Source organism: Zerene cesonia, chromosome 9 (assembly GCF_012273895.1).
Source record: "Zerene cesonia ecotype Mississippi chromosome 9, Zerene_cesonia_1.1, whole genome shotgun sequence".
Lineage (NCBI taxonomy): Eukaryota > Metazoa > Arthropoda > Insecta > Lepidoptera > Pieridae > Zerene > Zerene cesonia.
Window position 1 is genome coordinate 4,155,477 of NC_052110.1, and position 16,432 is coordinate 4,171,908.

A 16,432-nucleotide genomic window follows, 5' to 3' on the forward strand; every position below is an offset into this window, starting at 1 on the left:
GTACGAAACACAGTGGCATGCCACTATTTCACGCCGGTTTTCTTTGGGGGTGTGGTACTTCCCCGGTGCGAGCTGGCCAAATTCGTGAAAATTTATCTTTCATTATTCGTCATTCATTATCTACTTGTAAAACAATAAAAAATTTAAGCAAAAAGTGTTTCTCTTCGTTCCCTCTTTATTAATGTAGGTTTTATCATTCTGTGCTTAAATGAAATTTGTTTTCCAAGGGACAGTGGCATCAGAAAGGTTTAAATAATATTATGAAAGAATGTAAACACGGTTGTTTTAAGCACTTATGAGTTTAATTTACTGTTTATTACCTACTATTAGTAAAAGAAAGCAATCCTAATAGAACTAAATGAAACACACTCATAGATATAGAGTATAGCATGGATTAGTACATAAAACACCCAAATACAAAAACATTGAAATAATTTATAAATGAAGCTTGATTTTCATGCGCGGAAATGCATTAGGTGTATTTACTTAACAATGTAAACTCTTTACATTTGCCCTTACGTTTTCCTACAAGGTCTATTTCAAGGTGAAGTACGCACTTAAACTTTTATGAAAACGCGCTTACGTGGCCACAATCATCTTGTCAAGCATTGAAATATTAGGGTGCGCCATTTTAGCCAGGTGCCGACCATTACATTCATTCTGTCTGACGAATTCAATTCAAAAGGTTTCTTTTTCCGATTTCTAACAAAGCGAAGACTTAGAAATATTTAATTTCACGCAGAATGTCTCTTTATGCGAGTAATTCTTTATTTCCAACAACAATATCTATACCTAATGGTTTTCCTGCACGAATGGAAGATAAATCGAATAACAAAATAATTTTCTTGGACGTAACTCCAGCTCGATCCCCATACTTAAGACCGGCTTCAAAGAACTCTATAGTGCCAATTAAAGATAACCTAATTATTCCGGAAATCTACAAGGACATTGTCTACGAAAATATAAAGCCCGTCTTTACCCTGCTGCGTATTATGGGGATATTGCCGCTCACGAGACCAACAGCAGGCTTAAACCAATTTCAGATTGCATCACCCTCAATGCTTTATTCTATGGTTATATACATTTGCTTGGTCGGATACGTTCTTTATCTTTCCTTAAACAAAGTGCAAATATTGCGAACGGCTGAAGGTAAATTTGAGGAGGCCGTAATAGAATACCTCTTCACGGTATATCTTTTCCCAATGCTGGTGATCCCAATAATGTGGTACGAGACGCGCAAAATTGCAGATATTCTAAACGGATGGGTTACTTTCGAGGTAAATTAATTATGTACAAGTATATTAGTATAATATTTATTGTTCTTTACGTGAGGCGCTATGGGTATTTATTTTGTGCAATATCATAACATATCAAGCTTGCAATAACCATTGTAATTTCCATATATCTTTTGGTCTCTATCAACAAAAATATAAAGATTACAATGTTTATCTTGTGCCAATGTACCTAAGGCATAATTATTGAAATTATATTGTGTTGTACTCTCCTTACCGTGCCCCAATTATTCGGAGACAAAATCATCCCGACCACGTCCCACTTTACCATAATCCTTAAATTTTAGAGATTTAATTAGAAGAAAGAATGCACCTGAGTTTAAAGAGTAAGTAATACTTATATATACGTAGTTAAAGTAGCTACGGCAATAATTAGGATAATCTAATCTCTTAAATAATTCAAATTTGAAGTGCACTTTGAGCTTATATTTAACCTTTTAAAGGTAATTGGCAACATACCTACAGCAATATTTATTCTCATAACACATTAACCACTATAATTCCACGTTTTGATCTTCTAAAATTAATCGACACCATAAAATGGAAATCTAAATTCCTTGGTTTGCTGATTTCATATTTAAATAAAGCGGTCCTTAGGTAGCTACCTTCATACAGAGGTGACTATTCTACATGAATTTTCTATTCATAGGCTTACTACCACCTGCGGATTCATTCACTTAGATTTATCCTGGATCCAATTAATTTTGAATTTATTTTCATAGCAATATAATTTGTTGATCTATTTTTTACAGTTAGCCTACAAAGCTTTGTCCGGGCGAGTTCTTCCTATAAAACTTTACAAAAAAGCTCTAGCCATTGCTACTATAATTCCCGTATTATCTACAACATCTGTAATTATCACACATTTTACAATGGTTCACTTCAAAATGATGCAAATCCTGCCTTACATATTTCTTGAAATATTGACATACATATTGGGTGGATATTGGTATCTCTTATGCGAAGCGTTGAGTGTATGTGCTAATGTACTCGCTGAAGATTTTCAACAGGTACGTTGCTTTATAACATTATAGTCTTAATTTACGCCACAATTTGTATAAAAAACGAAATATTGGGATTGGTAAGTATTATAGGTTTGTATTATAGTCTATTTTCACGTATTATAAAAAAAGTCGGTGCTGGTCTCGGACCCCTGGTAGGTAACTCTACCGCTCTATTATTAAGATTGCTTAACAATGAAACCCATAAATTCATATTAAATAAATAATAGCTTATCTACACTAATATTATAAAGAGGAAAACTTTGTTTGTTTGGTTGTAATGAATAGGCTCAAAAACTACTGGACCGATTTTAAAAATTCTTTCACCATTCGAAAGCTACATTATCCACGAGTAACATAGACTATATATGTACCACGGGCGAAGCCGGGGCGAACAGCTAGTACAGTATATTGATGAAATCGAACTTTGTGTTTGTAGATTAATATTAATTACATTAATGACCATAATTCTTTCCAGGCACTCCGTCACATTGGGCCAGCAGGAAAGGTCGCTGAATATCGCGCTCTGTGGTTGAGACTAAGTAAATTAGCTCGGGATACTGGCATAGCCAATTGTTACACTTTTACTTTTGTCAATCTTTATCTTTTCTTAATTATCACTCTGTCTGTTTACGGACTGCTGAGTCAAATCTCTGAGGGATTTGGTACAAAGGATATTGGCTTGGCGCTGACGGCTTGCTGCAGTATTTTTTTGCTATTTTTTATCTGTGATGAGGCGCATTATGCATCACAAAATGTGAGTTGGATTATAAATTTATATATAACTAGCTGCGCCCCGCGGTTTAAGTCCGTATCCTGTAGGAATATCGAGATAAAAAGTTGCCTATATGTTATTCCAGTTGTCCAGTCTACGTACCAAATTTCATTGCAATCGGTTCAACAGTCTTTGCTTGAAAGAGCAACAAACACACACACACATCCTTACAAACTTTCGCATTTATTATATTAGTAGCATATATTTAGTGTAAATCTCAATGTATATTATGCATTGGAATATAGGCATATAATAATATACAGTGTACGTTCCCTAAATTAGATTTAAATAGTGTTTAATTTCAAAATTGCTCCTTTGAAATAAATATTCTAAGTTGGGTGTATTGTTTTTATATATAAATTCTCAAAAATAAATTACTCAAATGAATTATCTAATTTCTGTTGTACACCTAGTAATTAATAGTAACATATTTTTTCAAACAAAATTCTTTTAATTTTTGTATAAACACTAGTATTACCCGCGTCTCACAATTTCATCCGCGTAAATAAGTTATAAGTAGTATTTGGTAAGATGCGTTTATTTAAATATTACCAACATACACATAAATTATATTTATTGTTATAGTACTAGTATAGTATTGGTATAGTACTAGTATAGTATTGGTATAGTACTAGTAAAGCTATTGTAGAAAAATAATTTTATTAAATTTAGGTGCGAACAAATTTCCAAAAGAAACTGCTCATGGTTGAACTATCTTGGATGAATACAGACGCGCAAACGGAGGTGAATATGTTCCTGAGGGCAACTGAGATGAATCCTTCTCAAATAAGCCTTGGAGGATTCTTCGACGTCAATCGCAACCTATTTAAATCGGTAAAAAGAAAACCAACACATTTTTAAATCAAATTTAGTCTTACTTCTAAAGGTTTGTGCTTTATTACACGCAGGCCGCAAGAAAAGGTGACCGTTTCGAGAACCATAAACAAATTTCTCTAAACAAAAATAGCCTTAAAGTAAATTACATTCACACATGATTCAAGACATTATCTTAATACTGTCTACTATGGTTTTGAAAAATCGATTTTCTACAATTGTAGATATATTTTATGGGACAAACCTGACGCATTTATAATAAATAGCAAAATGAATTCACGTGTATATATTGTGCGTATATGAGTATTATATTGTGGTTTTAGCTCCTAGCTACAATGGTGACGTATCTTGTGGTTCTACTTCAATTTCAAATTAGCATTCCTGATGATAGTCAGGTATCAGATGAGATGGAAGAAGAAAATGCAAGTACCAGTGGAATTATTGAAGAAATAACCACTACTTCGACAATTGCAACGACGATACTCACAACTATAGCTAAGAAAAAAAAGAAGCATTAACTCGTTATAATACTTAAAAATATAATATTTATGCATAGGAAAAATAGATGTATTTATCCTAATGTATTCTAATCGAAATTATTGATATGATATTAAACTACTTTAAGAGTAATGTTGTAAGATATGTATGATTGTAGTTTTGTATATACCTAATGTAGTTTTATATAATGTTCGATTAGGCTGTTACTACCGTAATAAAATATTGTATTAATTGCCTTTCGCCCCGGCATTGCCCGTAGTACATATATTTTTATAATGATATTATTTTTATTTCTAAAATATTATTATAGCCAATATAACATCTTCAATAATAGCTTATATGTACCTATCAAGTGACATATTTTGTTGTATGATGTAGATATTTAATAAAATAAATGCACATCGATTATGTGTTTCATTATTACTGCTCATTAATAAATAAACCCCTTGACTTAAATGAATAAATTACCATAAGTAACCTAATAATACAATACCACAGATAATGTACATATATCGCTGGTTTCGCTGGCTAAAATTACTGTGTCAGTATTTAATTATATACAATTGTAAATGTTGAAAATCTTTTCAAAATGGCCAACGAAAGTTAACGTTAAAAAAAACAAAACACTGAAATGAAATGTAATAATATTACCCGGGTCATTTACATGCGTGCCAAAATTCGTACAATGTACGAATGTTTACAATCGTATATGGACAAATTATCCGCAAATTCCGTCCAACATTCGTATTCGTGCGAATGTGAATAACCAGCATTAGTAATTAGTATTGAAAACCCACAGACATTAAATCAGGGCGAGCGAAGGGTTCAGTATTATATCCTTGACTGAGAAATTTCGCTAGACGCTTATGTATCCTGCTTTTTACTATATAAAAGATACTTGAATAAATTGTATGCGAACTTGCGTTTCAAACCGCCTCTATGAGAAAAATAAATAGAATGAGCATGAACTACAAAAAGTGGTATCCTTTCCATTACGCAAACATTATTAAAAAAGGTTCCCATTGTTGACATCTATCAATGTCAACTTGAAAGAATATTCCGGATTTTTAAGTGTCAAAGGAAGTTGATAATAAGCAGCTTTATTCATTCTTGTTTTATCTAGAAAACGCCTAGTCAAGCGGCTTTAAAATAGTTTCTAGAAAATTGAAACAGTTTGCTGTACAACCGATTAAACAAAACACAAACACAACAATGGTCGATTACAGCAAGTGGAAGGATATTGAGGTTGGATTTATATTAATTTTATTTCAAACTTTGCGGTTGATATTATTGTAAACATTACGTTATTATTACGTTTCATCCAAATTTGTTACCTTTTTTTAACAGATATCCGATGATGAAGATGAAACCCACCCAAACATTGATACACCGTCGTTATTTAGATGGCGTCATCAAGCCAGAGTCGAAAGAATGGAAGAGAGAAAAAAGGAAAAACAAGAACATGAGCAACGTAAGGCTGAGAATTTAAGGAAACTAAATGAAACCAAAAAAAAGATAACTGAGGTTGGCCCTGAGAGCCCAGATATGGAATCGCTAAAAAAAGCCCTTACTGATTTAGAAAATGAACAAAAGGAGATACAGAAGAAAGAAGAAGAATTGAGAAAGAAAGAAAAAACTACTCCATGGAATGTGGACACAATAAGTGAACCAGGGTTTACTAAAACAGTAATTAATACAAAACCCTCCAGGCCTAGGGATGAAAATTTGACTGAGGAAGAGAAAGAAGCAAAGATGAAGAAATTCATAAACGAAAATGAAAAACTTCTTAAGAAATTTGGACTATTAAGGAAATATGATGACTCAAAACAATTTCTCCAAGAACACAATCAACTGGTGTGTGAAGAAACAGCTAACTATTTAGTTATTTGGTGTATCAATTTAGAAATGGAGGGGGTGAGTAAAATTAGTTCATACAATTGTAGAGTAGGTGGCATACATATTCTACATGATATTTGTTAACAAAATTCAATATTGTTATATGTATATGGACTTACTCCAAATTGCATCTCAATCAAGGCCTATTGACACATACACTATAATAGTTAGTAAAAGTGTAACTCAAATGGTTAATACTAAATATAGCATTAAGATGACTTGAAATAATGTTATTCTTTATAAACCTATTAATTTACTTAACCATTTAAAGTAATATTGATACTTTTAGAAACATGAGCTAATGGCCCATGTAGCTCATCAAACTATCTGCATGCAGTACATGCTTGAGCTGTCAAAACAATTGGATGTGGATCCCAGAGCTTGCATTGGATCCTTCTTCTCAAGGTATTATTGATACAGATATTTTTAACCAATCACACCCATTACTTTAAACAAAGGTACAAAATACAAGTGTCCTGTATGTAAATACATAATAAGTTATTCTGGGTATGAAAATATAAATCCTGACTCTACAATTTATAGTCTACATTTATATATATGTAGACTATAAATTGTAGAAAGTATATAGAATCTACATTTTATAGTCCATAATATAAGCAGGAGTCTACTGATACTGTGCATCTTAGATACATGCAACATTTATAAAACTCAAGACTGAGTTTCATTTCATTGTAACCAAAGTTCTCTAGTTTTTCTGTGTTTTATTACCATCGTAAGTGTTAAGTAAGCCATTACTAGTAAATTCAACTTAATAAACAGAGAATTAAACACATTTACAGAATTCAAGTAGCTGAAAAGACTTACAAAGACTCCTTTGATGATGAGCTTGAACAATTTAAGAAGAGGATTCAGAAGCGAGCAGCAGAGAAGATACAAGAGGCTATCAAAGAGCAGGAAGAAGAGGAGAGACAAGCTAGACTGGGCCCAGGTGGTCTAGACCCCGTGGAAGTCTATGAGGAACTGCCTGATGTAAGCAAATATGGATTTAATAATGTTTGTAGTGGTAATTCTTTTTTGTGCATATTGTAATTAGGTTTAGGTAGGTTCAATACATATAAATGTGCATGTTACATTTGAAAACCTATTATTTATGTCAACATGATTCTCTGGTTAAAAATAGTAGTAAATAAATGCATTTGATAAAACTACAATCAAGCAATGCTCAAAATCAAATATTAGTTAAAACTAGAAATAGAAACAGTGGTCATATTATGTTACACGTTATATTATTTAAAGTAAAATGTAAAGATTATTGAAATTATATATACCTAGATTTGAAAAAAAAATATATATATATGTTTTTTTGTTGCAAACATTTTTCCTTTTCCACAGTGATAAAGATATTGTTGGGATTTCTAACCATTTCATTACATTATAGGAATTGAAGAAATGCTTTGATGCTCAAGATGTTCCAATGTTGCAAGCAACTATAGCAAAAATGCCAGAGCAAGAAGCTGTTTACTATATGAAACGATGTGTAGATTCAGGATTATGGGTCCCTGGGAAGAATGATGAAGAACCAACAATGAAAGAAAACAGTGGACAGCCTTCTGCCGAGAAAGATGTGGAACCTTCTGTCAGCACTGACGATGTAGATTAAGCTCATATCTCTATCGAACCTTGTACATAAGTTAAGCCATGTGGCATTTGCATTTTATCAATTTTGCAGAATAATTGGAATACCTAGTATTATTTCTTTGTTTACCACCTTATGCTTCAGTCGATGTTGTGTACAGAACAATGCTTATAATGAACCCAATATATGCTGGAGATTATGTATTAATATTATTTATTTGCCCTTCTTACCAAATCAATTCCCATTCTTGACTTAATATCGACAAGTAATGGAACACTTTGTAATTTGTATTGTGTATATAAACAACAATCATGATCCTGTGAAATATTTCATATATGCTCTCCATGTTATAAAATATTCATGGTGCAACACGATTACTACGAGAAGAGTTAATAGATATGAATGAAAGTAGAATTGTCAAAAAATATCAAAAATATAAAATAGCATGGTATGGTCAAATTGGTCACGTTTTTTCTTTAGGCGATACACATAACAATCAATTCATATCGTGTTTTAGTTTGAATTTATTACCTTGCAATCTTTATCTGAATTGAAATTCAATCTAGTCCTCAAATGAAAATATATTTAAGCTGTTATATATCAAGGACCTTTACACCCAAATCACCAATATCAGGATAAAATAAAACGAGTGTATAACTTGTACTTTTTATATAACAAAACTACGTAAATAGTGTGAGAGAGGTGCGGCCGCTACGTGAGCACGTGCGGCGGCAACTGCGGCCGGCCCTCCAGCTTGCTGTAGTCCAGGTGAAATTCTTTCGCCACCTACGATACATTATAGGAATATACCTTAACATGATGATTTAATCAGAAATAAGACTTAAATATCAAATGTACACGCGGTTCTTTCGTCATAATAATTAACCTAACATTTTGCCGCAATCGTTGTCACTGTTATATGTATTGACGGTGATCATACAATAAGTGATATTAACTAAATTCACTTATGATAATTATAAAATTTTCGTGTTTCGTTTCAAGTATTATAATTTTAGAGATCTCCAAAGACACGACAACGGATTTAAATGTGCAGTCTTCTTGTGACCACATTCGCTCTTATAGTAAAATACTATTATAATAAATTTTATCATGTTTTGTAATCTAAGTAGTTTTTGATTTCTAATATTTTTTCAATACTACATTAATATTTTTAGAAATTTTCCTAGAAGAAACGTTGGCCACGTTTCGAAAACAACACTATCTGTCTAGTGGTTACAAATTATAAGGACTGATGAATGTTTGTTTTAATACGAGTGCAGACGATTCAATTATGATATGGTATATACGGAACGTAAACTTGTAAATTATTATTTAGCTGTTAGATTTGAGAAAAAATCGGATTGTATCTAATGATTGAGCATATTTGAAAAGCGACAATTTTATTTCTACGTAAAAACATCTATGGTAATTATTTTGTACCCATCTTGAATGAGTTAAATATGAAAAGTTGTAAAATCATAATCTTACTAAAACCCAACATTTCCTACCAAACGCCTACTTTTATGGAATATACATTAAAATGCGGAAATGAAAACGTAACTTTATACATACTTAAATCTACTTACGGTTACAAACTATAAATGCAAAATATATATAGTTTTTGTTAATATATATTAAAAAGAGAAATATACCTTACGCCAATTATGCGCATCGAAAAAGTAATAGGTGCCTCGTTCATATGTGGACGTCTTTTCGACCATCGGCATGCCGGGCGCTTGCGAGATCCACACCTTCTCCTCCATGTGATACCGCCATTCCCGGTTATATCTGAATAAATTAACATTAAGTATCGTTACTCATTTCTTGAAAAGATAAGAAAAATATAATGCCTTCAAGTATAGCATAAATGTTTAGGTATTGTAGATTGTTAGAAGGTTTGGTTTGAGGATTCCCATTCTATTGCACTATAACCTGGTTAATTAATATGTTCATGTTGATAGATCTTGTGATCTTTTTATGTTAAATCATATAGTCAGGGTCTATCTGTATGTCTGTGTATATTGAGGTAAAGTGAGTTAAGTTGTGATAAAAAAATATAAATGTCGTATTATACTTACAACTCAGCGGCGGCGGCAATTTGTAGTACGTCTCCAACGAAACAGTAAAATAGATAAAAAAGTAAATCCTCTTTATATCGACTCAGTCGTAAAGGTGCTAATTTTTCCCTAATTGATCCGTTTATCAGGTATTCAGGAGGAACATGATAGTCCATATCTTGAGGCCTACAAATAAAACATGGAAATTCAGATTTTTTTGACACAATTCATACATACTGTTATTTATTTGATATTTGCAATTGTTCATTCAAATCTACATTCAAAAATATTCAAAATAATTCATGAGGGATCGGCGGCAATATTATTCTATCATAGCGACAAGTTGTTAATAAACTTCGAAAGAGGAACATTGCCTTTGTCAATCATTTTTATTGTCTCGAACTAAAGCATAAAATTGTTGAATTTTAAGAAGAAATTAGGTTGTGGCATAGATTTACATTTCCTCCTCAAAAGAATTCCCATTCTGTTTTTCTTGGATATATTTTTTTTACCTATGTATCTCGTTTACAGGACAATATAGTTATTTGTTACATATATATATAAGGGCATTAAATTACCTGCAAGGCGTATCCGCCCAAGGCCCCGCGAAGGTTAAATAAAGGTTGTCTGGTGAATTCAAGTTCAGGCCCAGGGCAGTAAGGTCCTGTCCCAACGCTAGCGACACCAGACTAGGGTCCGACTCCGCCGCACGAATGAACGTCAACAGGCCAACAATGCCAAACTGATTCGGTATCATTGTCTCAGGGATGTTCGTTACTTTACCTGTAAATTGAACAATGTTATAAATATTGTTTTACATATTTGACTAAATTTATTCATAATGTCTTAGGATACAATATTACGCTTCTTAGTCTCTCTGGTTTCTTTTTTACACGCTTTTTATTAGCTTCACCTGTATGTTTGTTTGTTTGTATGTTTGTTTGTTTGTATGTTTGTTTGTTTGTAACTGACTTCTTTGGGCGCGATTTTGACCCACTTTAAACGGCCAGATTTCGTTCAAACTTTGTAGATTTATTGAGGACCGATGACAATACACTAATTTGATAAAATTATTCCAGTTTTCAATTTGCAAAATATGATTTTTGTTAAAGCGTGTTTTATAGTTTTTTTAAACTATTATATTTTATTATTTTTGAAGTACTAACTGTTGTTAAAAAATATATAATTGGCAATTGGCATAACATAGCAATAGAATTAAGTTTTTTGAGATGTTCATGTTGATGACATTACCCTTATCCCTTTTTAATTAAATTTTTAATAAATCTATAAATGTATTTGTTATATATTATTTACAGAGCGATAACACACCCTCAATGGTGGGTTGATGCTAAGTTTAAAAAGAAGTAATAGTTATTGGAATGATGTTTAAGATTAAGGAAGGCATATAAATATTCTCTTTGTGAATTTTATATCCCATTATTATTCTAATTAGTAAAAGAAAGGTTTCATAAAAGAGAACTGTTATCAAATTAATCGTCCAGTCAATATATTAAATCTATTTTTTATTATATAATACAAATATTAATAAGAAGTAACTAGAAACTAAAAGCACAATACTATTTTCTGCAGTAAATTAATAAAATATTTGCATGCCAAAAGAGTTGATAAAAAATATACTGAATATATATCATGCATGCTCAGAACTAATTTAGCAATAATCTATACATTAAACTATCAAACACTATAACATTAATAGACAATAATTTTATGTGCAATAATAATTTCTTATATATAATATAATTATACATAAATATAATATTTTAATACCCTACATATGGTGAAAAAACATTTGATAAAATTAAATAAATTGAAAAAAATAGACAAATTATAAATGACGACAATAACGGATTTCTCGCACGCAAAGAAAATCACATATTAACGAAACTAAAACTCGGTCCTGCGTTAAAATAACAACATGCTTGGGATACATACTCCAAATGCAATCACTAAAAACACCGACATTCTACATGAACACAACACTTTAATCACATCCTTACAATTTCACATGTTATACACACCATAAAATTCCGAATGTGCTCCTTGATTGACAACTTTGGGGAAGAAAAAAAATTATATGTCATTTTGTGTTAGTCTATGGTCAAATTATGTCATGCACATAATTTAATTGTTATTGAACCGATTATTTTATTTTTTAATAAACCACATGTAATGTAAGTACTTTAGTTAAATTCCTATACATTAAATTAATCCCAAACTTGTAAATATAACTTAATTATTATATTTGAAACACAGTGAAAGAACAATAATTTTTTACTTTACTAATTAATACCTTAAGTATATATTTGAAAATACCAACCTTAGAAATAAAACTTAGATAATTTTCAATGCCTTGTTTGTAAACCACATTTTCTTGTCGTTTCTAATAATGTAAGTCTTACATACCTTCTAAGTTGTATTGATGCCTCTCAACACATTGTAGATTCGTTAGTGAACATGCTTTTTTTAATAGAATCAAGCTGGGTTTTAATGTAAAAGCATGTGGATATTTTAGTTATTTTGAGATTTTGGTAAAAATTTAAAATTTCAGACCTACACCATGGGTATGGGTTACTCAATATGTACTACCAACCTTTGCACGAGGTCTGTGATATGTGAGCTGCGAGACGCGGTAGACTCGACGGTACGCTAATAAAACATGCACTGATATGTACCAACCTTCCGGCGAGGTCTGTATGCCCTTGCGCGGCGGCTTGTCGGGCGCATGCGCGAACTCGTGCGGCGCGGGCTGCGGCGGCGGCAGCGCGCCCGCGCCCGCGCCCGCGCTCGACGTGCCCGGCAGCGCGGGGAAGTCCTCCGACGACATCGTGAACTCCGACTGCTCTGCGGTTGGCTGCTTGACCATACCCACTGTTAATGTATCGCGGATGTTATTGGTTAGCTCATTTCTCTGTTATGTGTAGGATGTTTCGCTTGATTGGATGGGTAAATGTCATTAAAAATTTATAAATTCTGTTATTATTAATTTATATTGTCAGGGGTTATGTACAAAATCTAAAAAATTAGGAACAGTTTTTCAAGTCAAAGAAAAAAAATATATGTAAATAATCATACATTTTGCCTATTAAGTTCAGCTTTTAAACAATCTTTAACAATGGAACTTCTTAATGTTACCGCTAAAACAGATTAACCATCAAAAAGTTAAACGCATAATATTTTCTACTTTTTATTCAGATGCCACCTCATACATATCCATACTACAGTTATCATTATTTCTTTCTATGTCTTGGTTGATTTTCTTGAAAGTATAAGAGTTAACTATAAAGTAATAAAAATATCAATTGTTTTCTAGTCATACACAAGCAGATAAACGTATATTTACCGTAAGGTTTAGAGCCGGGCGGGGGCGGCGCCGCGGCCGGCGCCTGGTCGCCCGCCCCTCGCGCCGTCAGCGACGGGAACTCGCTCAGGTCGAGCAGCGGCGGCGTCGACGTGTCCCCGCCCTCGCCGAACACCGAGTGGTAGTTGTTGCTCGCGTTGAAACGCGACAGGTTTGCCATACTTGACTGGAATGGGAGTGTCGTTATGTTAACATTACCACAATATAGTAATTATAAAATGATTTCTGGTTATCTTATTTTGCTTATTATAAGAAACAACTTATAATCGAAGATTAACTGTTGTCAAATCAGAAATATGTTTTAAATGAAACACAAATGTTTAACATAATGATAAATAAAGCAATTTATTTGAGACCACATACTAACAAATATCAAGCAATATTCAATCTAAAAAATGGGGTTCAAATACTAAAATAAAAAATTTATAAAAAGCAACTCAGACTGATTTATATCTTCTCCAACTCCAATAGTGAACAACCAAACTTCGCAAACAAAATGCAGACTATATTATATTCATCTACTAGAGTACTAGGAAATTAAATAGTTGTCAAGCAATCATAGTTAAAATTGAGGCCACTGTGTCAACTGAAGGAATAACTATGTCAATGTTGTATTGTACTTCATAAAATGGATAAATAATAATGTATGCTACATTTAGTGAACAGAAATGGCTACTAAATAAACTTCAACTATAAAGAAATTGTATAAACATATAGCTTAAAAATGTTAATTTCACCGTAGCATACCATAGAATTTGAGTTAGCTTGCGACAGTGGCGTCGCCATTGGTACCCTCCGGTCAGCAAATGCTCTCTGTCCAAATAGTGTTGACCTTGATGCCATAGACGGGGGTGCACCTCCGGGCATCGCCGTCGATCCACCCCGGCCTGGTGATAGTGGTCCACCGAATGTTGGCGTCACATGACCTGACACTCCGCCAACGAGACCCGAACCGACGCGCCCACCGACGCCCCCACTTACGAGGCTTCTAGGCGCTTGTTGATAATTCAAGTTTGCCATACCCTGAAATTTTTAATTTCATCTGTTAGAAATAGCATCACATTATTTTGCTCTAAATTACTGTTGTTACAAAATAATTGGTTAACTATATGTACACTTACTTTAGAAATGGAATATTGTATGATAATGATAAGAATGATGAGTTAGAATGTATATTAAAGATGCAAAACTGCTCAAGACAATGTACTATGCAATTCAACTTAGAATAGGCAAGTTGATGACCATCCTGGGTCAATTTGTGTCAAATTTCATGTCATGATTTATTGGGTTTTCAAGGACCTTTTGGCACTTGGATAAATTCAGAACTAATTCCGTCATCTTGCAAGCCATCATTTAATGACAGATCCCAGAGTGCGCTCTTTGATGCAGTTATAAGGTTTCCCTTATTACAATAATTTAACTTATTTCATTACAATAACTTAAATTATCTAAGTAAATTAAAAACATAGAAGAATAAGAAAATTATGAAAAATTGCATATATTTTACTGAAAATAAGAAAATTAGTTTAAGAGTTCTGTTCTTAATTTCCCTGAAACAATCTAAAAGATAACTGGAAAGCTTTGAAAAACAAAATCAACATGTAAAAACTAATTAATAATCCAATTAAAAATTATTGAATATGTATGAATTCTAATTAAAGACTATTTATATTATGCATAAGACAATTATCTTTACATGAACAAGATTCATTAATAGACAATTTTTTCAAATATTATTCATGTTTCAAATTCATAACTTCAATGATTTTTCATTTTCTATGTATACATTCTCATTCAATTAATGTGAATTTAATTTTTAATACTAACATTGCATTGAGAAGTTTGTTTCTGATTTATTTCTTGACGTCCACAATGTTGATTTGCATTTCTAAGTTTAGAATTAATAAATTTAGTTACTCAGGGAGTTGTTAGTTCCTAGATGGACAAACACATTTATAATAAGTAAATAGTACCTAAGTGCTACTTGATGTAATAAAAACAGTTGATGTAGAATAATACTCAAATTAAATATGGAACTAGTAGAATATGTGTTCATTTAACAGTTCAAAATAAGAAATACTATTATTTTAACCCTAGAAATTGTCACCCAATACAAATAATGTCATGGACAGCTGGAATTTAAATCTGCAAGTTAAACTTACTTTTTTAACCCAAAGTTATAATAAAATCTGATAAACAATAATTGCATATGTTAAATATATGCAATAAGTAACAAAGTCGGCATGTTGGTTAATTTTTCAGTGATAAAAATAAGTCAATAATAACAAAAGTTGGTATACGTAGATCAAGATGGTTATTTATTCTCCTGTCAAACAATGGCGACCCTGGAAGACGTTCCAATTTCAGTTCACCATCAAATAAAATAATTAAATATTTACCTAATGTGTCAACGTCAGTCCTCAATTCTTATTTTAGTTACAGTATGGATAGTTCATACTCATATACACCTTGAGAATATTGAATATTTCCACTTGAATGAAATAAACAAAAGTTTGTTGACTGTTTAATTTTTCAGCGATTAGCATTTAATGCACCAACTAAAAAATATTCAGGGCTATCTTTCCATGGAACAATGCTATAAAACACCCAAAACTTTATACATCTTTACGTCACTGTTTTGTATTTTAACAATTTCACTCAGATTTGTCGAACGCCACATTACCCTAAACAACTGGCGGCCATATTGTTAGAGCGGAAATTTACAAACTCAGTCACCTTTTAGGCCTATACAAAAAATATACGTTTAATAGAAATAAAACACAAATTTCTAAAACATTAATATTTTTTTTACTGTTTTGTTATTTAATCTATTTTGTTTTGTCCATTTAGAAAACAATATTTTTAAAGACTATAATTTAGGTGGTCTATTGATATATCATTAAAAATAACATGAAGTAAAAAGTTACCGCATGAAATTATTAAATCCATAGATCTTACTAATTTAATCAAATGCTCTGTTTAAATTTGTTTTCAACTACTAATGATAATAACCCACAAAAAGAATCAAAATTGAAACCTGTTGAGAATTGTTACTTTTCACACCAGCTCGCTTTCTCATGCTGCATTTTTGTCTTAAAGTTGA

The 16,432-nt window shown here is 32.1% G+C and overlaps 3 protein-coding genes across 5 annotated transcripts; 2 read left to right on the forward strand and 1 right to left on the reverse strand.

The window, feature by feature from the left end:
- The first annotated feature begins 731 nt into the window (after positions 1 to 731).
- LOC119829007 (gustatory and odorant receptor 24) lies at positions 732 to 4,420 on the forward strand. The gene is made up of 5 exons (XM_038351353.1): positions 732 to 1,277; positions 2,045 to 2,302; positions 2,772 to 3,050; positions 3,741 to 3,902; positions 4,226 to 4,420. Exons 1-5 carry the CDS (start codon positions 744 to 746, stop codon positions 4,418 to 4,420), a joined length of 1,428 nt encoding a protein of 475 aa, XP_038207281.1. The 5' UTR covers positions 732 to 743.
- Positions 4,421 to 5,433: 1,013 nt separating this feature from the next.
- LOC119829017 (hsp90 co-chaperone Cdc37) lies at positions 5,434 to 8,095 on the forward strand. Its single transcript, XM_038351372.1, has 5 exons — positions 5,434 to 5,645; positions 5,748 to 6,314; positions 6,586 to 6,701; positions 7,097 to 7,286; positions 7,696 to 8,095. Exons 1-5 carry the CDS (start codon positions 5,613 to 5,615, stop codon positions 7,915 to 7,917), a joined length of 1,128 nt encoding a protein of 375 aa, XP_038207300.1. The 5' UTR covers positions 5,434 to 5,612; the 3' UTR covers positions 7,918 to 8,095.
- Positions 8,096 to 8,547: 452 nt separating this feature from the next.
- Positions 8,548 to 16,057, reverse strand: LOC119829025 (regulator of gene activity). Of its 3 annotated transcripts, XM_038351382.1 has the most exons (9): positions 15,729 to 16,055; positions 15,157 to 15,264; positions 14,077 to 14,352; positions 13,312 to 13,495; positions 12,648 to 12,839; positions 10,529 to 10,733; positions 9,972 to 10,136; positions 9,546 to 9,681; positions 8,548 to 8,679 (listed from the first exon to the last, which is right to left on the reverse strand). In XM_038351382.1, exons 3-9 carry the CDS (start codon positions 14,347 to 14,349, stop codon positions 8,605 to 8,607), a joined length of 1,230 nt encoding a protein of 409 aa, XP_038207310.1. In that variant the 5' UTR covers positions 14,350 to 14,352; positions 15,157 to 15,264; positions 15,729 to 16,055; the 3' UTR covers positions 8,548 to 8,604. The 3 variants fall into 3 exon arrangements, with proteins under 3 accessions (XP_038207310.1, XP_038207311.1, XP_038207309.1); XM_038351383.1 differs by lacking the exon at positions 15,157 to 15,264 and having other exon boundaries at positions 12,837 to 12,839; positions 15,729 to 16,057; XM_038351381.1 differs by lacking the exon at positions 15,157 to 15,264 and having other exon boundaries at positions 15,729 to 16,054.
- Positions 16,058 to 16,432: the final 375 nt, after the last annotated feature.